Below are 24,955 nucleotides of genomic sequence, written 5' to 3' on the forward strand. Positions count from 1 at the left end.
GGCCTTGCTAATACAGTAAAGAAAAAGCTGCCGTCACTATAATGTCACAGCAGCTTCCGTTTAAATAACTTCCATCTCCCTGTGCTTACAAGCACTATGAAGTGCCAAGACTCAGAAAACCACCATAGTTTACATATAGACCAGCAGGGAAAATAAGGGTTAAGTTTCTAGCCTGGTATCACCCAGGAAGCCCAGAGCAGAAATAGAGCCAAGATGTCCTGAATGGCAGTCCTATACTGTAACCCCAAGCACATCCGTCCATAAAGGTACTTTATTTAAAGATGCACATTTTCCTTTCCAACTTGGCAGTTTGGCTTCTTTTTAAGACCTTTAATTATAGTTCAAATTATGTTCAATTTATTTTTCCATGGTTGTTTTTTTCCTGTCTAGGGCTCCAGTGTTTTTTCTCTCTCTAGAAACACCAAATGCTTTAAAATCTCTTTTGTTGTTAGCAAGCAGGAAAGGAAAGGAGGAGATTTTTTTTGAGAATGTCTTTCTCTTTCTACATTTAGGAAGCAAAACAGATGTTGTGCTCTCTTCAGGGAGAAGGATCCTATCCTGTACCAGGTGTGAGCAAAGGCTGCTTTGCATGTGGAGAGGAAAAGAGCAGCATTAAAGGACCTTGCTGGAAAAACAGAACCAATGGCAAAAACATTTGGGTTTTGAGCAAGAAAGCTAAGTTCACCCACTTAAAGAAAAGAAGGGGTACCAGGAAAATAATAGGGAAATTAACACCCTGCTTTGCATTGGCAGGAGGAATAACCACTACTGCCAACCTGCCCAATATTAATCTAGCGTTTCCCTTATGGCAACAGCTCCACAAAACAGGGAATGGCATGAACATTTCTACTTTGTTTTTTTAAAAGGTTTAACGCTTCAGTCTGAAACCAAGAATAGTAAGAAGACTCAAAATCCCAAAACACAGAATGCAAAATGTGGGTTCCTTTGAAACCTCATCTTTTCTGAAGGGGTCAACACCACGTTTTTAATACTGTAGGCTGACATTACTGAAAAACTTTCAGAACCCAAAACATTTCCTAAGTCTTCTCTTGCAACCCCAAAAGATAATTAAAGAAAATCCCCAGCATAATATGAAACAATTACCTAAATGCAACTTCACCTTTTGAAACACTTCCTCTGTGCATATGTGAATATGTAGCTAAGAAATAATCCTGTTTGCATTAAGAGAATTGCTTATGCATATGGCAATAATTACACACCAAAATGGCCCAGTTAGTTCAGACCATTGATTTGATATTGGCCTCGCTTTTGATGAAACAGTCACGCTCGGTCAGTATCACACAGGGAGAGAAAGGTCAGAGCAGCTTCCTCCATCTCAGCAAAGACTGTTCCTCCACGAAAAGAAAAGAAAAATGGTTTCCTTTGGAGTTTTATGGAGTTTTATTTTCTGTCCTCCTGCAGATCAAAGAGTATCTCTTCCTGCATGAACTAAGCCATGTTTGCATAAATGTCAGCTTGGTTTTAAGGCCAGCCTTGCACTACAGGCTGACAGTTTTATCTGCAGAGCTAGATTTAAAAAAGGAGACATAGGAGCTGGTCCCAGTGCTGGTTCCAGGATCGAATTTAAGAAGAGACAGGTGTTCACAGGCATTATTTATACCCAAATGCAGGTCCAGATGCCTCCCTAGAACCAGCAAACCTCTTCTGTGGCCTTCCCCTTGCATCTTTTTTCTTTTATGTGGGAATAATGCTAAAGCAAACCAAAGCCTATTCCCTTGGGAATGAGAGCACTATGGTGTTCAGGTACTATTTTGCTTCTTTAGTTCATCTGCTTAAATTTGATGTATCCCTTTTTGACAAGTCCCTGTTGAGGAAAACTGCCGGTTTACACAAGGGCTAGGTGCTGGAGGATAGGCCAGACTGCTCAAATACCCACATGTACAAATGGGCAACAGACAAATCACAGAACAGTTTGGTTAGGAAGGGACATCTAACAATCATCTAGTTCCAGCCCCCCTACCATGGGCAGGGACACCTCCCACCAGCCCAGGTTGCCCAAGGCCCCATTCAGCCTGGCCCTAAACACCTCCAGGGATGGGGCATCCACAGCTTCTCTGGGCAGCCTGTGCCACGGCCTCACCACCCCCATAGTCAAGAATTTCTTCCAGATATCTAATCTCAACCTCCCCTCTTTAGGTTAAAACTGTTAACCCTGGTCCTACCACTGCAGGCCCTGCTAGAGACTCTCTCCATCTCTCTCACATGCCCCCTTTAAGTACTGAAAGGCTGCAATAAGGTCTCCCCGGAGCCTTCTCTTCTTCAAACTAAACAACCCCAATTCTCTTGGCCTGTCTCCATAGGTCAGGTGTTACAATCCTCTAATCATTTTCATGCGCAAATAGTGCTCAAAATTGCTGAGAAGCATTACCATATTGTGTCATGACACACGATAGCTGTATAAACATGTGGTATCACCACTGGGTACAGCAGGAAACCAGTAGAGCACGGCCCCAGAGGTGCAGGAGAAGAAAACAAAGCCAAAACCACAACAGCAGGCCTCTTCAGAAACCCCAAAACTGTGCTTCTAGGAACTGTATGCCAACTGCAATCCATAACATCGTACACTGATGCACAACAGCACAGACTTCCATCCTTTGGTTAATTACACGTGAGGTGCACAGGAACACCTCACGTCAGGGCCTTGTCTTAGGCACACAAATTTTTACAGCAGGTAATGGTGTAAGAATACCACAAACAAACCCTCGGAGGGGCCTTCCTTCCTCTGAGGACTTGAAGAAGAAATAAAGAAAAGTCTTTGTTCTTGACTTGCTTTTTGTCCTCAGAGAAGTGAGGCTAGCCAGAGCCTGGAAGGGGAAACGTTGCCTGGAATAACTAACAGCAGTATTACAGGAATCCAAACCATATGTAATAGGAACGCTATTATAAGACAATGGGTAGTCAAAAGTCCACTGGTGATCATTTTCTTTTTCTGCCACCATGTTCTACCTATAAATAGCCTGGTGCCACCTTTCCGGCCCAGCACTGAAGGGACAGGGGTGCATTTTGTGCACGATGGCAGCACTGCTGCTCCGCTGTGACCAGAGGGGCAGTGGTGTGCCCTCCTCGTGCTGGTGGCAGGCCATGAAATCTCAGCAAAGCAGGTGACTCGGTCAGATCCCGTGCCTGGTAAGCACATGAACAGGATCCCAAGGCCATCACACATCAGCTTTTTACCATTGCAAAGAGTGGAATGAGACCTGTTCTGCTGTATGCATGGACTTCCAGAACTACCAGGGAGCCAGGCCAGGTTTGTCTCCATTACCCAAACGCACCCTGTATTTTGTGCTCTAGAGAAATAAACAGATTAATAAACTCGGTCCATCAAACAATAAATAATTTGTGTGCACAAACAGATTTGATTCACAACAGCCCAATGGTGCACGTTACTAATGCAGCAAGCTGCCTGCTATAAATGCAATGCGTTCTCCAGCTATAGGAAAGCAAAGGGATACAGCTGCTGAAGGGTGATGTGAAATTAAAGAGGGAATGAAACGTGTGATCTTATTTAATCACACCTGGTGCTTCAATTTTTCAATAACAGCACCCTGCTAGACTGTGTCAAATCGGTTCTACAAAGAAAAAAAATATGGATGGGAAATGAATTAACTCTTTCATCCCCACAGTTAATACATTACACCAGTCAGAAACATCTTTAACAGTGGCTGTTAAGAATCTTTTTTGCTCAGATGAAAGGTGCTTGGCACCTGGTTGAATGGTGCTCAGTGGCTGATGGCGCTTCTGTGCCAGTGGGTAAGCATGTGCCCTCCACATTGACATAAGCACAAGCCTCGAGTGCATGGATAACCAGTTCTTACACACAAAAAATCCTCCTGGTCAGAATCAACTCTAAGGATCGAAGTGCCACCCCGAGACCAGTCATTTCCATTTGCTTCCTTAGGTGGGTGGCACATATGTGCAGAGAGACACGCAGGAAGCAGCCAGGCTGGGGACAGCAGAATGCAGAAGGGGAGAAAGCAGCTTTCCCCTTGGTTGTTCTGCTCAGCACAGATTTCCTGTAAGAAGAAAATTTATCCCAGCAATCACTTCTGTTTCCTAATGGGCTTTTCTCTTTTGAAAATCTGTTTTTGTTTTTGTTTTTGTTTTTAACTCATATTTTGCAGTTAGGTGTTTGGGTTTATAATAAATGTCAAACATAATGTGATTCTGCAGGCATCGCGTTGTTTGATTACTTATGTCCCGTTGGCCAGTCAGACACTGTTCATCAAACAGTGCGCCCTATGTCCTAGTAAATCACTTTTGGTAACAGACAGCAAGGTGTTCTATCTAATGCAAAAAATGGTAATTGTGGTCAAATGTTCCATTCTTCAGGGAAAAGGGAAAAAAAAAAATCCTTCTACATGATTTCACTCAGCAGCAGAAAATAAAAAGCCAATGTATAATTAGCTTAACATAACCATCTTTATATTAAATTCATAAAGAAAATCAAACATGAAAAATAACTAGCAGGCTCCCATTCTGGTCTCCTCATTGAATTAATGTCACCAGTACGGCATCAGATAAAATAAGATGCATACGGCTACTGTATAGATGAGCTGTGTCTTTGGAGAGTAGTTTATTTTTAGAGGGAAGATATTTCTTTATGCAAGTGTTACCTATTTAAGAAATTTGTATTTATTCCAACATTGTTGTCTCAGGAGATGTCTAGTTTTTACATTATGGTTTCAGCCAATTTACTGAAAACCTAAGGCATTAAAGCAAATAACTCAGAACAGTTTTAAGAACAAACATCTTAGTCTCTTCATCATTACGTGTATAACTCATGCTCAAAAAGATTATCACACCAAGGAGCATACACTGATTTATTTATTTTTTTTTAATAAATAAAAAAGCATTGTAAAAGACCTCCATAAATAGAAGATGCTAACACTGCAACACGAGGGATTAATTCAAACCAGGGATGTTTAGAATGCTGAATGTAATCACCATTGAAATTAGCAAACAGGAATCCTTGGTTTAAATCACTTTTATTTTTGTTTTGCATTTTTAATTTGCATTTTCCTTTGGTGGGCAGAACCACAGATTGAACTGAAGTGGATTTCAAAAAGATCATCTAGTCTATCCCTCTACTCCAAGGCAAAGACAGATATCCTCACAGCTAACTCCTACACCTCATACCTATAACCCACCTCTACTCCCACGCCCCCAAATACTCCACTCTGTGATATGTTTATGTTAAGTTTCTAATACCCAAATCTTAGGTGCAAACTAAACCGATTACTTCCCATCTTACCTTTGGGTAGGGAGAGAGGGCATGGATAAGCATCACTTTTATATTACAAATCCTTTAATATACCTGAAAGTTTGCATGTCTTCCCAACTTTGTCCTTCCATCCCCAAACCAATTCTTTTAATATTTCCTCACCGGTCTTATCTAAATTTCTTCTCACCCCCACAGCTCACTCTCGTCTGGCCTTCTCCAGTTTGTTTATACTGCTTCACAGCCTGGAGCCCACTCCGGATCCTACCCCAGCATAGAGACAGCGAGCCAACAGAGAAGAGTTAATGACATCCTACAGCTTAAACGCAAGACTCCCACTTAGACTGAAGTCTGAGCTCTTCCCCATTCTCATTCTCTCCCCCAGCAGTTTTGGGCTGCTGACTCACGTTCAGCGTGTGATATCCCAGCCCCGCGTGCTCTCTCACGGTACTGTTACTTACTCAGACATCCCTCATCTGCATTCATACATTTGCTTTCCCTTCCTCGCCGCAGTCCTCGGTACCTACATTTGCTTAATACTCATCTTACTCACTTCAGCTATTTATGCATTTCATCAGAATCACTTTGGACTCTAGACCTGCCCTCCAAATTGCCCAAAGCCTGTTAGAGCTGATAGTCCCTTACCACTGTGTTCTCCAGTCCATCGTCTGAGATATTACTGCAAATACTGACCAGCACCCGACCGAGGGCAGAATATAGCAGAACTGCACTTCAGGCTCCTTCCCCATTTGAGAAGCAAACAGCAACCAGTCTTTGAACGCACCACTTCAATCAGCTCTTCACCCACCTCACAGTCATTTCACCCAGATGATTTTCCCCTGTTTACTTGTAAGAAGGCCACATGGCTATCCGCAATACTGTCAAGAACCTTACTAAAGTAAAGACATACTTACTACTTCTCTTTTTTATACACCTCTTATTCAATTCAGAAAGGAAATTAGAGAGGTTTGACACATTTTTTTTTAAACAAATCCACATTGGCTGTTTTTCTATCAGCTTATTATCCTCTAGGTGTTTAGAAATTGATTAATAATTTGCTGCAGCATTTCACCATGTATCAAAGTTAAGCTGACAGGCTTCCTCATTTTAAGTGTTTAAGTTTGCCCTTCCTCAACCTTCACAAGTTTTAAAGATAAAAGCCAACAGCTCAGGGACGGTTTCATCTGACTCCCAGGTACTCAGGGTCAATTCCCACAGACACCGATGCCTGCATCTATCTCACCTCCATATATTTAACCTCTCTTTCCCTATTCCATCTTGTGTTCTTTTCCCTGCAGTAAAGTTAGCAGTCCCAAGCACCCCATCATGACTAACCCATTTTGGAAAACTGAATCCAAGAAAAGCTGAAATGTTCATCCTCCTCTTTGTGCTCAGCTTTCCCTTCCTTGTCTTAGAGTAACAGAACTCAAATCATTTCCTTCGTATTTCCCTTATGCAACTCATTAAACCAGGTGTTTCTGCCATCTTTTATTTTCCCTTTGTAATGCAATTTCCTACTCCCATTCCTGATTCTCAAGTAACTGTAATGGTCCTGAACTAGTGGTGATATTTTGTGTCTGCCTCCCTCAATGGGCAGTCTGTGCCATGTCTGTAGCATCTTCTCCTTCAAAAACCCAGCAGTTACCTTGAACTTTTTTTTCCCTCCTTTTCAGCCCTCACCTATCTATTCCAAGGTTCAAAGGAACCAGCTCTTTTAAAGTCCTTTGACATTATTCAGCTGCTTTTACTCATTTTTTCCTTTCCTTCAGATCAGAAACTCTTTTGTTTTGTGATCATTTTCACTCACTTTGCTTTCTGCCTTCAAATTCTTAACCACTTCTTTCCGATGAGTAAGAATATAGCATAAGGTAAATTACTTTGCCCTCAGAAACAAAAGCAACCCTCTTTAGATGTTAATTCCTACTAGACAGCCGAGACAAGACTCACTTGACCAAGGGCAGGCATCTACTCAGCATGTCATTCAGGGGAAAAGATCAGGACCTCCCACAGCCAGATTCAACTTACTCCATGGTAGATGCCTAAAGCAAATCACATAAAATACCTCTAATGGCTCCTACTTTTCCTACAGCGACCCATAAAGGGAAATCTGACTATTTGCTCACACTTTGGCTTCTCTCAAAGCACAGAGCCACGCAGCATGGACAGCACCTCTGGAAGTCTTGCAGGGTTAGTGTTAAAGTAGGTTGCCCAGGGCTGTGTCCAGTCAAGTCTGGGATATCTACAAGGACGGACATCCACATCTTCTCTGGGCCTGCTCCAACATCCATTGGCTTGCTCCAATCCATCAACATTTTTCTTGTACTGAAGAGGCCCAAACTGCACAGAATCGTCAAGATTTAGTCTCACCAGTGCCAAAGGGAAGGGAATAATTGGTATTGTATGCAAGATTATGTTGCTGTCCTTTGCAGCAAGGGCATGTTGCTTGTCCATATTCAAGTTGTTTACCAGTGCCCCAGGTCTTCTTTAGCTGGCTCCCTGGCCTTTGGCCCTCAGCCTGTACTGGTGCAGGAGGTTATTGCCTATGGAGGCAGCACTTTGTGTTTGCTGAACTTCCTAAGGTCTATGTCAGCACACTTCCCGCTGACACCAGCACATCGAGTATGCCCCCAAACTTGGCATCACCCTACAACATGGTAAGGGAGCACCCCACCTCATCCTCACTTTATGCCACTAAACACAACTCTCTGAGCCTGACAGTCTAGATGATTCTCCATCTAGGTTACTAATTATCCTGTCCATATCTCAGCGATTTGGGTGTAAGGCCTCTGTGGGAGACCACGTCAAATGCCTTGATAATGTCCAGTTCTACAACATGCACTGCTCCTCATAACTCCTCATTACAGAAGGCAGCGGGGCTGTTTTGACCTCAGCAAACCCACGCCAGCTCCTTCCATCTACCTCCTTGTCCTTCATGTGCCTGTGCTTCTAACCCACAAGAATTGACTTGTCTCTTCTCTGTTCCCCATACACTGCTTTCTGTAAATACTCTGTGATAGTTAAAATGCTCCTTACCCCTTGGGCCTTTCCTATCAATATTTCTGTTAAGTAGAAAAAATGCAGAAACTACTTGTCCTGAGCTTGTGGGCAGCAGAAGTAATACTGAGCTTGTCAGGATGTTGATCTAAATTTGAACATAGCATGTATCAATAAGTAAACATGGCATTTCTTTTTCAGTTAACACAACCTACACATATTTCTTCACATGATTAGCACTTCTATACACAACTCTTGATTGATTTTCATTGCTTACATTCTTGTTATACTTGGTCATTAGCAATGATAGGCAACACTAAGGGTTTTGTTTATTTGTTTAATTTGGTTTTTGTTTTGTTTTTTATAATTTTGGATTCATTTTAACCTCCAGTTGTAAAATAGATCTTGGGGTGTAAAAGCGAAGTTCAGTAAAAATGTTGAAGAACAGTATTTTCCAAACACACTACATAATCAAGGCAAAAACAAGCTTATCATTACACTTTAAGTAAGCAGTCTTATTAAGCAAGGAACATTATCTTCACTTGGTGAACTGAATGTCTTACTTCTGGTTACCATATTTCTCAACATCTCAGAACTGGTAGATGCTATTCTCCACTGCACAGGTTTTGTTTAAAGATTAAAAGCAAAATAAGCTTTTCAGCTTTTTTTTTTTCATCCCAAGTGGTTTCTTACCTTTGAATGAACTAGTCGCTGAATTGAAATAGCTGAATAAACATGAAAAAGATATTATCTTTGCACCTGCAGAAGTCAAAAAAGAGCTTAGCACTTCAACAACAGGTGTTTAACCAGCAACTTTCACCAGTTCGGTTGTCTTGACTTCCTTTGCATTTCAGCAGCAAATACCCAGTGCTAGATGCTGAAAAATATGAACTGAAGTAATTACAGGAACCCGTAAGGTCTAAGGTTACTCTGCTGTCTGAAGTTCAAATAAATCCAATGTAAGTCTCTTTAAAAAAGTAACTATGTAGCACAGTTTTAATTTAAAAATCACAGTAAATATTTAATACCCACTTTGCACTACACAATTTGCAACTGTTGGAAATACTGCAGTGTTTGATCACAGTTTTTAGTTCTTTGATTTATTATTTTTTTTTAAAGAGAAAGGATTAAAAACTGCAACAGAGTCCTTGCTGCATAAAACCACCCAGAAACACTTATTGCTTCATTCCCCATAGAGTCCAAGTGTGTGCTGAGGGGAAGAAGTGGGAGAGGGGTAGATGTGAATTAATCAGCTTTTGATATAGGGCTGTGTTGCAAGAACTTCTGAGCAAACACATCACTGGCTTCGTATAGTTTTTTATTTCATGCTTTTGCAATTGTAACAGTTTTTGAAAATTTGGGCTATTCAAGCTGTAACTTGTACAAAATCTTGCTTCACTGCTACCAGTATGGTTGATCCTGGCTCTCTGCATTGAGTTTGACATTTTTCCTACTTCAGACACAGCTCTGAACCAAAAGGCTGAAGATGCCTAATGTTGCTTTTAAAGCTCACACAATCGGTTTGTGGTTGTAACAGTTTATTTGTCTTTGTTTTCCCTTTATTTTAAATGAAAATACCTCCTTATTTATACACTGGGTAAGTTGAGCAATAAAGACAATAGTTCTAAATAAGAATTAGAGATGCTTAAAACCCATAGAAGTGGGCATGGATGAATTTTGTTTTTTTGTCTGGCACATCTGTCAAGCACCTAGATCTGATGTGCTGATAAAACAAGACAGCTTAAGGCAATAAACATGTCAGATCCATCTGTTTTTCAGGACACAGAGAAGAAAAGGAATTGCTCCCTGCAGTATTCTGTACGCTCGAGACCATTTTGGAGAGGCTTCCCTCTGCTGCTGACAGCAATTCAGCTCTACCACTTTAAGCCAGAGCGTTTCCAACCTTGTTTCCTGTGCTCCAGCTGGGCACGTTGTGTGCCCTTGGATTCTTCTCCCTGCCCTCTGCCGTCTGAGAACCAGTAGTTTAGAAAAAGATGCAATATATGCGAATGGCTTCAGCAAAGTCAGAAACAAAGCACAGAAAGCAAGAGAGGAGCACATCCTGGGTGCACCTAACCTCACATCCTGGCTTCTGCAGTGGCTTTCAGCAGCTGCATCTCAGACCTGGTGTATTCATGTCCTCCACTACTTTCTGAGAAAAATCATCTCCCAGGTATGTTTTAACAAAAACCATGTTTTAGCCAGCTGCAGCCACATTCAAGGAGTTTGGCAGATGTTCAGGGGACATGCTACATTCTTGCCTGAAGGAGGAATTAAAAGAAAAGTTTCTTGCAGGATATATACAACGCACTGATGTCGAGCTGGCTTTACAGATCTTTAACTCAAGTAACATCCATTAATTTCTCACTTTTGACTGGAAGTAGAAAAGAGAGAACATCCCTATCCTAAATGAACCCAAGAGACCCAATAACAAGCACAAAGCTCGGCTGTGTTCTGGAGTGAGCAGCACACAGTTTTAGCCACATGCAGGCAGAAAACAAGAACACGGAAGCTCTTTTGTCCCACATATTGGTCACATATCTGTATTATCCAACCCACCTGAAAATCAAACCTCCAAGAAGACAGAGCTCACTGGATAAGATCCTGCTTTGCTCAGCCCTGTCAGATTAGTCCCAAATGTTGAGAGGTCTTTAACCTTGTTTCAGCTTTCCCTAAATATTTAAAGCTAACATTGAGCTGTCAGCGTTGAATCCAGGCTGTAACAGTCCTACTGAGAATGACTTGTTCTAGGTCAAAACCACACTGACTCTAATGAAGCAAATGGCCAAACGTCTTGTCCTCTGACTCCACATGCAGGTCATGCAAGCGAGTAGGGCATAAATACGAGGAGATGGGCTGGGAAGGGGCTGTGGGGTGGGAGGAGTTCCCAATCCAAAAACCTCAGCTTCTGCCGTGCAGTGCCAGATGGAGCTGCTCTGCACATCACAGGTGTAAACGCGGATCTCAGATGGGCAAAGCAGCTTCGACCTTCAGCTTATCATTCAACATGTACATAAACAAACAGCCAGCACAGTGGGCTGCACAATGTGCAGAGGCTCTGGCGAAGCCCTGCAGAAGAAGGGGATGGAGATGGGGGGTAAATTACAGAAGTCTCGCAACGCACAAGGTTGAACAAAGAGGGATTGGACCTTTACTGTCTCACTCTGCTAAGCATCAAAGGTGATGGATTAAGCGTATCGCCCACTGTAGTTCAAGGAAGTCATGCATATCATCAGTGTCTTAAAAAGGCCGACAAAGACCGTGAAGGAACAAAACATGTAATTAAAGCTGAGGGCCTGATTAGTGAAACTCAGAAATATCCTTTTGGAAAGCCGGCCCTATTTGCTGCAAATCGGTTTCAGCAGCCAATTTGAAGCTATCACACCAGCACGCTGTTATATGTAAGTTAATAAGCACTTACTATTGATGGTTTCTGCAGTGGCTGTTAAATTTTTAATCATATCCTTAATTTACTGTTTACGTTCTTATCCAATTAAAGTGTGTGTGCATGCGTGTGACGGGGAGAACATGGAAAGCTCTGTTTGCTCGGACATACAAACCCTGGGTGATGTATGTCCATTGGAAACATTTTTTTCCTCTTCCCTTATCAAATTCAGTGAGACTGCTGTCCTTTCCAAATATAACGAGATTTTAAAATCTTGCTTTCTAAATGAAGAAGTATGTGTCTCCTCCTGCTTGATTTTTTTTTTTGTCACACAGCCCTCTTATTTTTCAGGAGGATGCCATCCCAGTCTGCTGTGCTAAGTTTGCACAATTCTCCTGTTAGAAATGGGCCCCGCTGACCTCTCTGTACAATGCTGTAGCTGGAGTTTTGATGTGAATGTCATTAAAATGCCCAGTGACTAAAAATGGGCAGCCTTATTGGCACTTTCCTGAACAGAAATCCCAGTATCCCTTTTCATTTGCAGATCAGACATTTAGGTAACACTCTGGGACATCCTCATCCTCCTCATCCCCAGCTCAAGCTTTCAATAGATTCCTAGAGCCATAAAAACTAGACGTGCTGAGGAGATGGGAGATGGATCATTTATTTTTAAGCACTGACAATTTTTCACGGTGATCAACAATAAAGTTCTCAATTACAGAAGGAGAGTAAATAAACTGAAGGAGGATGGAGCTTTAAAGAGAGCTGGGTGATGACGGAAGGAGAGAGATTAGAAAATCTCAGCGTCCAAGAGATGAGCTAATCACAAATAAAATGACATTACAGTCCTATTACTACCTCATACTGAAAAAGTCCAGGCTGCCATCTACTTTATTTTGTTCTTGGGATAAAAAAAAAAAAAGCAATTCTATCACTCTGCAAATATAACACCTCAAATTTCTTTTTCTCTACAGCAGAAAGGTAGGAAATCAATATGTTCATAGAAAAAATAAACATCTGGAAGTTCCCACATAAGGGAGAAATGAAAAGGCTGCAGATGTCCTAACAGTGGCAGATCAGGTCGGGTTCACGAGTGGAAGTAAAAGACTAATAAATAGAGAAGAGTAAGCTGCTTTTAGAGAAGATGTCCTTTTCCAGAAGCCCACTAAACCTGCAGCTGAAGCACTGGGCAGTTGCACACACCTCTGTGCAAGGACCATTCCTCAAAACACCCAAGCCCGGGAGTTTTTCTACTGAGGGCACTCAGACCTGCACTCCAGGAACCGAACTCCTGCCTTTAAAACAAAAGCCGCCTGCATCAGGCAGGCAGCTCAAAAAGGCAGCTTCAGTTCTCGTTTTATTCTTTGCCCCCGGGGGCAGGAACTTGCAGCAAGGAAGGATGAGAATATGTAATAAAAGGGAGACAGGAAGGTCTCCAGTAGGCTCGGAGTCCTAAAGATAGCAATGAAACTAGCACGAAGGGAAGGAGGAAACCACCCTCCCACATGAGAGGAAACCCCAAAATAAAACCTTTTGGCAGATGGTAAAAGGCTTTAGCATTCAATAAAACGAACAAGCTGCATGAGAATGCAAAAGAGCTTCAAGGGAGACACAGAAAGCACAAACAAAAGAAGTATGAAAAAGCTTGGTTTTCCAGTCATTCTTTTGTGTTATTATTTTGAGTCGTTTTTGGATAGGCTTTACCAGCCTTTCTATTTAATTCAAACTATGCAGTTCACGGCTTTCAAGAGACTTACACCTTCATTGCCCATACAAATTACATGAAAGTGAAAAGTTTTCAGTAACTTTTCTGAATTACAAAGCAAAAAGTTAAGTAGTTCCCAATGAGCTCTTCAGTTGGGGCTCTCAGCCTGGCCCTGGCCTTCATGTGCACGACTCGAACCACCTTCAGAGAGGCAAGAAAAGCCACAGTCCTAAAATAATACTAATGGTTTACTATTTGCATCAGGCTCAACCACATCCAGATAAGAGGAGGAACTCAGAGGACAGGACCTGTCTAACCCTAGTTATTAAAGAATTCATAGTCAAGAAAAATTGCCAAAGCACAGGTAATTTATAACCCAGGACAGTTTATAAAATGAGTTAATCACTGATTCACACTAAAGGAACATTTAAATTACAAGTAGGAAAACCACACCAAAACCCCTTAACCCAGAACTTGTAATTTATTAATTTTAGCCTTTTCGGTTGGCGCTTTAATTCTGCTACCAGTGAGCAGTAGTTAGCTCAGGTGAAAAATTCTTCACACAGAAAGTAATAGCATGTGAAAGATGATGCTATGAATTGTAGCAAAAAAAAAAAAATAAAATCAATTTAAGGGCATAGCATAACCAAATGCTGCTAACAGGTACAGATAACGGCAGAAAAATTAATATACTAAGGCAGTGGAAGATTGTCGGCAAATTAAAAGTAGGTAACGTCACTTGTTATATACCTCATGCTGAGAAGCAAAAAATGGCAAAATCTACTGCCTTGCTTTTCCTCTATTCATTTTTAGCTAACCCAAATTAGATGGCTAGGCCTCCAGCTGACAAAGGAAAGAGCCTCCAGAGGGCAATGCATTGTGCCTATCATGGGCATCTGTTTTAGAAAGGCACAGATTATCTCTGGAGGTGGCTATCACTCTTCATTGATTACTTGAGAAATGTGAGCAAGGACTTCAAATAGACACCTAACTTTTGGCTGGCTAATGTAAGACACAATAAAGACACTTCAAACTGCTCAAGCTAAAACTTGTATTTATCTTTGATTATGCCATTTTAGTAAAGATCATGAATAGAAAAATAAGATAAAAAAAAAAAGATTTTGAGGTTTTTATTTTCATCGGTGATTACAATATTAGGATTTCAAATAACATAGGTAGTGAGCATCATCAAAAGAAAATTTGAGACCTGGTAGGAAATAGGCTTTATATAGCTAAGAAAAAGTTTATAAAGAGATAAATGCATCAAAACTGTATTTTAGATACAATAAAATTGGCAAGGGATCACGGTATTTTTCAATTTTAGAAAGACCTGTGCTGACTTAAAGAACAGAACACTTATGCTTCTGTATTTGCGGTTTTAATTAAGTTACTAAAAAGGGTTATGGATTTGATCCAGAGGTCAGCAGAGTCATCGGTACCCTTCATTGATTTGAATGGGCTTTATAGTCTCATGCTGTAGAGGAAAAATGGGGTTGATCTTGTTCTCATTTTAACTAGTTTCACATTTCACCAAAATCAATGGAGCATTACTTCTTCATTTGCCCTCGGAGAACCAAGAGCAAAGTTGAGGTCTCAGATTTTTAAAGGGAGATTATTTGGATAAAACCAACCTGGAGCTGATGGTAGACACAGATCTGCATTCTTCTCAGTAACTGCTCTTGCTATACGCTCACTGCACTAGAATTGATGCAGATTGTGTGTGTGAAGAGTATGGACCAAGTTTTGAGTCATCTGAAGACTTTCTCAGAGACCTTATCCACATTAATTATAAGCTGCAGAAACTTAAAGACACTAGCATCAGGTGCTCCTAATTCTTAGAGATATCCATGATAAAATGATTCCTCTTCTCTGGTCCAGCATCTGTTTAATGTTCCTCACGTAAATACCCTGGGTTCTGATCATCTGGATCAAGAGAAAACTCTGAAGAAACTTGTAAAACAAATTCTTATACTAGAAGTATCATGTGATCAGTTAAACCATGTAGAAGTAGAGTAAAATTCCCACAGTGACAAGTCGCATTATTAGAGAGAACCAAAGAGATCTCAAGAACAGCAGTAACAGTGTAATAAAGGAAAACATGAGTTGCTGACAAAGCAACAATCACACATTTTAGTGCTTAACACAGCAGCTGATATTTAAGAAGGGAGAAAGAGAACTTATCAACAAACAATTTCAGCAAGCAAGTATCAGTAAACAACAATAATTCACTTTCAAAAACAGCTTATTAGGATTAGAAGAAAATAAAACGCTATTTTCATAGCAACAGCTAAAAAACCCTTTACACCTAAAAGATAGATTTCCAGAAAGAAAAAAAAAAAAAAAAAAGACAAAAAAACCTATTAGATATCTCATTTTAAAAAGATACAACCCAACAAAAAGACATCTGTTACCTTGATGGGCTGTAAGGGCTGGCTACTTTCCATGATCCTCAAAAACTATGATCCAGGTTTAAGTAGAGATCTACAAAAGTCAACAGTATCAGTGATTAGTGTCACAGCCAACAGCTCCACCAGAACGGATGGCAGCTGCAATGCTGGACACATTAAGGTAATTCGTGAGCCTAGAGAAAGATGCATTCAGAAACTCCGCAGGTGACAGCAGCTTTGTCAGTGGAGCTGTGGAGGTAGGACTATCCCTCCCTTCCTTTTCCTGTCCCTTTCATGTGAAAAATGGTTTGCTTCAGAAAGTCTTTCAAGTTTGGACCAAGAATTATAACTGCTGTGACACCAGGGGAGTGATGAGCCTGGGGAATTTGCAAAGGTCTATCTGCATCCTTAATTGCCTGACACTTTTAAAAGCCAGTCCATTGTCTAAGATAATGCTGATTGCTTCTTCCGGCATCCAGGAGTCTTTAAATGCGGCCGGACCATCTTGGCACCTTATGACAGAAAATCACAAGGCACGGCTGAATAGCGTTTCACATATCTATGCTCTCTGGAACAAGCTGAAGAAATTCCTCACCAGACAACTGCAGTCTACTCAGCCCTTTAAACACTCAGGCTAAGGAAAAACCTGCAAAGGAAAACTAGAGCGGTAGATATTAATCTCTTGGCCCAACTTTAACGACAATCCTCAGTTACTCAGGAGTTCGTAAAGGAATGAAAGACGAAAAGAAATAGCAATAGAAAGAAGCCTTTCCTCTTTGTTTCTCGAAAAGGCTGGAATGAGCTAACACTTTAAAGAAAGAAGGAAATGTGATTGCTATTCCCCCTCCATCTCTACCTCTGACATATGCTGAAGAGAAAAGAAAAGAAAAAAACATACTGTCTAGAGGACTTTGGAGAACACATTTTAATAACAGAACACATTTAATAACAGAAGTTTTGCGTTACTGAACAAAGACATAATCAGTTAGAAAGAACCCCTTCCTTTTGCTTTGCAAAACCTTATTTTTCCAGGTCTTTTTCTCAAAACCCATCTCCTGAAAATCCTACACAGCAGTGCTCCCTCAACACAGAAAACACGAACTGAACTTCGGAGTCTGTTGACTGATGTTATTGCCAGCAAAGCTTCCTAACTGGTCTCAGTAAATGACAAGGCAAAATTATTTGTTCCAAGACCCAGGTGTTGAAGTGGCTTCAAATGCACCTCACAGCATCAAATGCCAGCTGATGGCAGCTGGGTGTCCCAGGTGAACTGACTGGGAAGACCTGAATCTTATTTCTAGTGGAGAGGGCTCAAAGCTCTATGACCATGTCAATGTGTATGCCTTCAGACTGCTCTCAAGCTTGAAGGGGGACCTTGACATGCTTTCTTGTTTACATAGAAAAATCTCTACCATGCTTTCCCTATAGTTCCTGAAGATGAGCTCCAGCTCTCTTGTATAATTGAATGAGCGTGCCTGGTCGGAGTCCTGACATTTTGTATCCGGCTGTCCGGATATAAAATGAGGTGAGCACTCCTAAGCTCAGATGTTTTCTAATGAGGTTGTCTTCAGGTGGACGTCAGTGGTACAAGCCAAGCGTATGTAAACTAACTCATTTTCTAACTATGTGGATAACTTAGAATAAGCTCTAGGATGTGGATGAAACCTTAGTGTGGTTGAGGAGCTTTTCTTTACTCTTATACTGAGAAAAACAAAGACTTACTCAATGGCCTTAGAGATGACACCTGAATTCTGTAAGGAATGACTCACTGCAGATTTTCACAATGCATCCTTTCTTCACATGGGTAATTTTTAATAAGACAGGTGACTGGGAGTCATTTTTTAGCTGGTAAAAACTTTGAAAATTCTGTGAATGTAAAACTACATGTAACAGTACACATTTCAATATTCATAGAATGGCTTGGGTTGGAAGGGACCTTAGAGATCACCCAGTCCCAACCCCCTGCCATGGGCAGGGACACCTCCCACCAGCCCAGGTTGCCCAAAGCCCCATCCAGCCTGGCCTTGAACACCTCCAGGGATGGGGCATCCACAGCTTCTCTGGGCAACCTGGTCCAGTGCCTACTCACTCTCTGAATGAAGAATTTCTTCCTTATATCTAATCTAAATTTAGCCCATTTTAGTTTAAAGCCATTACCCCTTGTCCTATCCCTACGCTCCCTGACAAAGAGTCCCTCCCCACGCTTCCTGTAGGCCCCCTTTAAATACTGGCAGGCTGCTGTAAGGTCTCCCCAGAGCCTTCTCTTCTCCAGGCTGAACAACCCCAGCTCCCTCAGCTTTTTTTCATAGGAGAGGTGCTCCAGCCCTCTGATCATCATTTTGGCCCTCTTCTGGGCTCGTTCTAATAGGTCCATGTCCTTCTTATACGTTATGATCACACAACACAGCTGTAACCGAACTGCAAACAGAAGAATGGGTTTATTTTAAAAAAAAAAACATTCATCTGGCCACTTACTTCCATTAGTATTCACGTTGAAAACTGTGGCTGCTGTATTGATGTTGTCATCTGCTGGAATTAGCACTTAAATAAAAAAAAAAATTACAGGTGTTTCATGAGTACTATCCTCAGGCTGCATAGAGGAAAATTAAGTATTTGTTGACAGCTGTTCAGAATTTTGTTAGAATTCAGAACTCCTTAATGTCAAGGACCACAAGATCATTGTTAAACACTTCAATATATTACTTTATAGGGAATCAATTTCAATTAAAATCCATTCAAATAGTGACTGGAAAAATTCTATAATATTGATCTTAAGGGGGAACTAGCATAGTTAAAAATATTAATCATACCTGAACATGTCATAAAACACTGGTCTAGTACCTGTGTTTTATGATCATGTCAAATAAAAAGGTTAAAAAAAATCAACCCTGTCCTTTGTGGAAGATGCCAGAGATATGCTTAGTATTACTAAGCATACTGCTTAGTAATAAAATAAAGTAAAATAAAAAAAAAAACGGATCATAACACTGCTGACTGACTACGTATGACTGAGTAAATGAAGGTGCTCTATCACAGGAAGCATAAAAGCCATTAAAAGAAAACTTTTATTTGAATAGAACCACATTCATTTTTAAAATTGCATTACAGAAATGCTTTTAAAGAAATTGAGTGAAAAAAGAGAAAGTTTTAAACAAAACACATACTTTTTATATAACTTAGAAAAGCAAGTTTACAAAGGTATAAAAAGGAGAGGGTTTTTCTCCCACCTCCCTTGATTCTTTCCAGTAATTATAAATCTTTATTGCACAGCCCATAAATGCTAGCAACAACAGGAAGAAAAAATGCTTTTGAACTACTTGGCAAAGTCCACCTACAGGGATTGAAAACAGCAAAACTTTATATTTTCAAAAAGGGTTTAAGTGACTTCCGTGTTTGTTAAAAGTGGTGAAACACTTTTCCAACAGAACACATTTATGCAGGCGTCAGTAACACTGGTTTCATAATATCAGAAATACAGTGTTATCTGAGTGCAGAGGGCAATTCATCCAGCTTTCAGAACAGCATTTTGCTGTTTAGAGTTTACATCTAGGCATAGCAAGTGGGAATTGATCTCACCTAATATTAGTAGTCTGCCCTGTAGACAAATACACCTGACAGACATCCTGAGCTTCTACAATAATCAATGGAGAGCAACAGGAACAATTCCTCTGACGTGTCTGAGATGTGACTGGTCTGTACGTGAAATGCAGAGGATGCATGGCTACTACTGCACACACATAATACTGGGATAATTGCTTCGTCTCTGTAGAAGGCAGAAGAGTCCCAACTGAAGGTACACAAAGGTAGGCTTTGGCAGTTTTGGCTCCACTGAGGATGCCATATTTCCATTTGTCAAAAAAGATTTCTTGTGAAGAACTTATAAAGATGACAAAGTAAGACGGATACTACATGGATAGCAAAAGAATTAGGCAGGGATTCTTCCTAATGCAGTACTTCTGGATGCTGGGGAGCACAAGGGGATGAGACCACAGAGAGTCCAGGGTTCTTGGCTCTGTCAGAGACAGAGCATTTGGAAGTGGGATACTCTTCTGAGCCAGAAGGACACTACTTGTCCTCTTACTTCAAGCTCTGCTCACTCAGATTGACCATACAGGTGTTAGCTGATGAAGACTGCATCAACCACAAGCCCAGCTGTGTAAATTCCTATGCATTTTCCAAGGGGTAGGAAGGAAGTTATAGTTAGGGCCCTGATTATTTATTTCATAAAACAACTATCAATCCTAATTTTATTCTAGGCCTGATTTCTGGAAAATCTCATTAGAAATGACAAATATGCTACATTGCAAATGGCACCATCTTACAATATGTAGACGTGATTTATTTAAATTCTGTGTGAACAACTGTACCTATTGCTGGAATCCCTTTTAACAGCCTGTTCCCTTCAGCTGGGTGAAAACAAGTGATTTCTGCTGGCATTGATCACAAACAGCTGCTGGTAAATCACAGCCTCTGACTGTTCAAAACTTTCCTATTTGGTTGAAAGTCTTTCATGACTGGTCACAGCACAAACAGCAATATTCTATTTTTTTTTTTTCTTAAACCTTTTAGCAAAATTGTTTCTTCTCTTTCCAATTTACACATGAGTGGGGAAATATGCATATATATAAAAATATGTATGTAAGATCTATTCATTCAACACGTAAGACAGTTTTAGGTATGGATTAGCTTAGAAGGGCCAAACTCTCCACACCTAATTTTCCAGCATACTGACTTCTAAGAAATTTGAAAAGCAGGAACGAGAAAAAAAACAAACATTAATAAAACAGTGAGAAAACGAGACAACTGCAATCAATTGTACAAAATGGATAAAACTGCATTCCCGCTAGACTAAGTTGCAATATCATTTATAGAAACATATAAAAATGCAAGCGTCTAATAGTATTATACAGCTAAAATCTTGCTGTAGAAGTTCATCAATACAAATTTCAGAGCTGCATACATTTTTCCTTATTCAAACTCCAACATAATATGCTTTGCATATGGAAGGGCAATTCTGTGCTAAGCACACCCAGACTGCACTACAAGGTATTGGCCAGGGTACTGCAACTTTGTCAGCTGGCTATCTTGGTGATTTCATAAGAATATATACATGTATATATATTAGCATCACAGCAACAGCTAAAAGGTAACTATTAGAACCACGGCAATTCAGTGGTCTATCAGGGACTGTTGATTGCACTGTGAAGTATATTCTTCAGGTTAGAAACCAGAAACATGAAATTCAAATAACAGATGCCATAGATGGAACTTGATATTCATCATCACCGATGCATGTATTTTAAACGTTTTATCTGTGCTCAAATAGACACTCCACATACAATATTCTACTTCAGCTAAAGCAAATGAAGACTATAGAGAAACCCTCAGTGCATACTTGTAACCTGAAAAAATTGATTTTCAGAAAACTTAACAGTGCCTAAAATCTGAAAAACCTCTCAGAAACAACCACAGCTTCTGACTACCAAGACTATGTCCTCTTTAAGTGCTGCATATGTCCTTGACTAGGAGAAAAATACAACAAAGACTGCTCTTTTGTACTCTAGGATGGCAACAAAGTCGTTTTATGGTCTTGGAAGAGAAGTGTTAAGCACTTAGCACAAGTGCTAAGATTCCTACAGCGGCACAGGAGAGAGAACATACAACGGAAGGAAGTGAGAGGGGTAAGGACATACAGTGAAAATAAACCAGGATGGAGAAGATGATTAAAACTTCTTTTTCTATAACCAGGCAATTTACCATGCTGAGTCCTGGAATACAGTAGTTTATCCCTGGACTTTTGGACAAATTCTGCCAATATTTCGATGTTATTCTTTATTTTCAATTTATGAGGTCTCTTAGAGATTTTGGAGCATAACAAGAGCACAAAGCAAAGGAAATCAGCTTGGAATTAAGTTTGCTGGAGCTTTTCTGAACTATCAAGTGTTTTTTTCTGTGCATTGGATAGATGCCATGTATGCAGCATATGCAAGAAACATTTGCATAGTAATTTGTGCTAGAAGAAGAAAGGCTCTTCCTGACTAGCTGGAAGCTTCCACTTAGGGAAAAGAAAAAAGGTGAGGTCAAGATAATGAAAACAAAAGAAAATGGGTGCCTGGTAAGAGGACAGTCAACATTTCAAATGCCTCATGGCTCCAAACACCACCACAGGGACATGAAACCCAAATTCCACAAGTCTTACACACTTCCTCCCATCAGCTGCCTGGGAAGGCAAACACACTGCCTACCTTGACTGCACGCAGAGGCAACATCTGCTGTTTTTTACAGACATGAAAAGGAGTGTTTCTGGCGGAAGGAACTCCTGATTCCTTAGGTGCCAAAACCTTGAGTCCAGAATGTACCCAGGAAAGAAAACAGTACGTCCTGGAAGTGTAACATGGATCACCCTCTATCATGAACTTCAGTTGTTCAGACTTCTTTACAAGGATGACAGAGTTGTCCTGATCCCAAGAAACGGTTCTTTACGAGACATAAAAGACAGTCGACAACAACAGCTCAGATACTGCTGTATTCATAAAGCCTACACAGCAGGGGGACGGCAAGCTGCAATCTTCTCTTGATTCCAAAAGCCCTTCCAGTCCTGCACTTCAGAAGGCCCCCTGTTCTCAGATCTTCTCACTGCTCGAGTCCCCTTTCAGGCAGGTGTGTAATTCCCAGCCATTCGTGCTGTGTACAGGACCCATCACAACGGGAAAGGTCTTCCCTATGTGGGAATTCAGACAATGGGAGTAGGTCTAGCACTTTAAGGCTTTGATTATGGAAAACAACAACAAACGTCCTCAGATGCGGTCATGCAAGCTGGAAAGGCAGCGTTCAAATTCCTCCCACCTTCAATACTCACAAGGAAAAAGCGGACAAGGTGAACAGGAATTAGGGTAATGTTTCTGACAGGCTGTGAGGGTTCGGTGCCAAACAGCTCTAACTTTTTTTGCTTGATCATGCCTGCCTTTACTCTAGTACTAAACGGCTGCTAATACTACAAAAATCCTTATAACAGGTTCCAGTGGGGTGGGATTCGTAGTCCTGGTTTATTCACCACACTGACCCTGAAAGCAATATTTCTGTTACGAGTTTCCTCTAATGCCCAATGAACCATCTTTCGCTGGAACACGCGGCTCCTGCTTCGTCTTTCCTCAGAAGATGAGATGCACCTTTGAAAGCCCTCTACTTCCTTTCCTCAAAGAATATAAATTCTAGGACATTATAATGCACTTTGAATGGGACTAGTTCAGAAACTGAAGGAAGGAAAAAAGTTTATCTTATTGTGGTTACCAATGGGCACATATTTTTTTTCAGCAGCTTAGCACCAGGGCAGGATGAGTATAAAACTTACTGAAGAAATAATGTCAACAGGTATCAACAGCTGTGAAGCTTTTCACTGAAGCATAAACCCTTATTCTAACACATTTTGCTGGCTGGAGATTTTTTATTTCGATTTTTTTTTTAAGAAAATGGCACATCCTGTGGCCAGGCAGCATATTCAAGTAGTGTTTTGCCCTATATGAAACTCAGAGAGAAGCATAGGAGAGGCTCCAATGTCATCTTGAATGCAGGTATCTGAATTTAATCTAAATTCAAAAGTGCCTGATAAGCTCAGCCCTATTAGCAGATGGCTGTCTGTGGATACTTTGCAGAGAATCACACATAGCATTGTTCTACCATTTTGAGGACAGTCTCTTCTATGCTAGCCAAAACCAGGACTCACATTGAAAAATCTCAAAATAACTTCTTTCTGTAGTTATGTAAGGCTTTTTTTTTAAAAAAAAAAAAAAAAAAAAAGATCTTTCAACTTAGGTTTAGAGTGGAAACAGTACAATGGTGTTTCCAGCAGTGTGCAGCTCTCCCTAAGAGACACTGGAAGGTATTTTGTCAAATTAGTTCCTCAACATCACTAAGTCTAGGAAAAAAGCAGAGATCAGTAGTTGGGCCTGTACCCTTCTATCCTAGAGCAGGTTGGAATAGCATTTCTGCAGATAATAGCCTCAATCAGGCAGTCCTTACTCCAAAGAAAAGTCTTCCTAAAACTCGAGACAAGTCTTCAATTACACAATCACATACTATTCTGGCTTTAAGATCCCCAGAACAGACTGGATGGTGTGTCCTGAATGAAGAAGAATGAAGCAGTTTTAAGCAATTTTCTAAAACAGGAGTGGAAAAGAATGCTAGTTCTCTGTTGAGTTTTTAAAATGAGGTTAACTTTCTCTGTATACAACAGAACACAAAAACACTTAAAATATCTGTTAAATACTACATAATGCTTTTTTTGAAACTCTCCCTGTCCCCTCCAGCTTCAATCAGGATACGAAGTAAAGTCAGTGGAAGTCGTTTTGCAGACATCAATGGGCTCTGAATTAGGACCTCACTGCTTGTAACCCAGCTGGTGTGCTAAATGAATGCAGAAAGGATTTTTAGTGGCTTCTTTTACCTAAAGATCTCTTGAGCTCTGCATTGAGAGACAAGAGGGCTTTCTTTTTCCTGTTTTTGGAGGACATTTTGGAGGACAGCAGAGGACAGTGTAGCTACTGCGGCACTGAGGGCTGCATTTTGCAGGTGGAATTTTCAAAAAGCAGAAACTTCTGGCATGCAAATCTGTTACTCTTCAGAGAAAAAATCTCCAAAACAGAAAAACCCTTAGTGAAAGCTATTCCAGTAACAACCTTGACTGGGAATGTATAAACCATAGCAAGTGTGGACACTGTTTGAAGAAACTGGGCAAGGGGACAGAACCAGTTTCAGAGAAAAACTGACACCCAGTTTTACAGACTGCACTTGTTTGAGAAAATGCATCTTAACCTTAGTACTTGCAAACAGGCACTCTCAACAGATACACTCCAGCTTGGCGTAAATGAAGTGATAAGGGATAGGAACAGTGCTGTCAACCTATCACTCATCGCCCCCTGCTCTGGGATCACACGATTAACACAGACCTGATGCACGAGGGAACGTTCAGTGGACAGCCGTACAGCCCTGTAACTCCTGCTCTATTTAAGGAGGTTAAAACAGAGCTCAGTGCAGCACAATGGCTAGTGCCACGCTGGGGGAAGACAGCAGGAGCTGCAGACCATCAGCTTTTTGTAAGCTTGTGCTGTTTTTCATAAAGCACACGATGGCATGCCTTTATATGATCAGACTAAGCAACACTGCTCTCTCTACAAGGCAGAGAGAGACTACATTAAACACACACCCATACATCAATTGCTGAACTTTCTTTCATAGTTCAGTATGTG

At 40.8% G+C, this 24,955-nt stretch overlaps 1 protein-coding gene across 7 annotated transcripts in view; it reads right to left on the reverse strand.

The window, feature by feature from the left end:
* SAMD12 (sterile alpha motif domain containing 12) overlaps positions 1-24,955 on the reverse strand; it is a 169,820-nt gene that overhangs the window by 60,932 nt on the left and 83,933 nt on the right. For 4 of the 7 annotated variants that reach the window (XM_068672546.1, XM_068672545.1, XM_068672543.1 and 1 more), the window contains one exon: positions 18,139-18,251. The exons of the other annotated variants lie outside the window; for them this stretch is intronic. In XM_068672546.1, coding sequence (XP_068528647.1) covers positions 18,154-18,251 — 98 coding nt within the window. In that variant the 3' untranslated portion in view covers positions 18,139-18,153. Of the gene's footprint in view, positions 1-18,138; positions 18,252-24,955 lie in introns of those variants that run through there. 7 annotated transcript variants of the gene reach the window in all.

Source organism: Anas acuta, chromosome 2 (genome assembly GCF_963932015.1).
Source record: "Anas acuta chromosome 2, bAnaAcu1.1, whole genome shotgun sequence".
NCBI classification, from domain to species: Eukaryota; Metazoa; Chordata; class Aves; order Anseriformes; family Anatidae; genus Anas; species Anas acuta.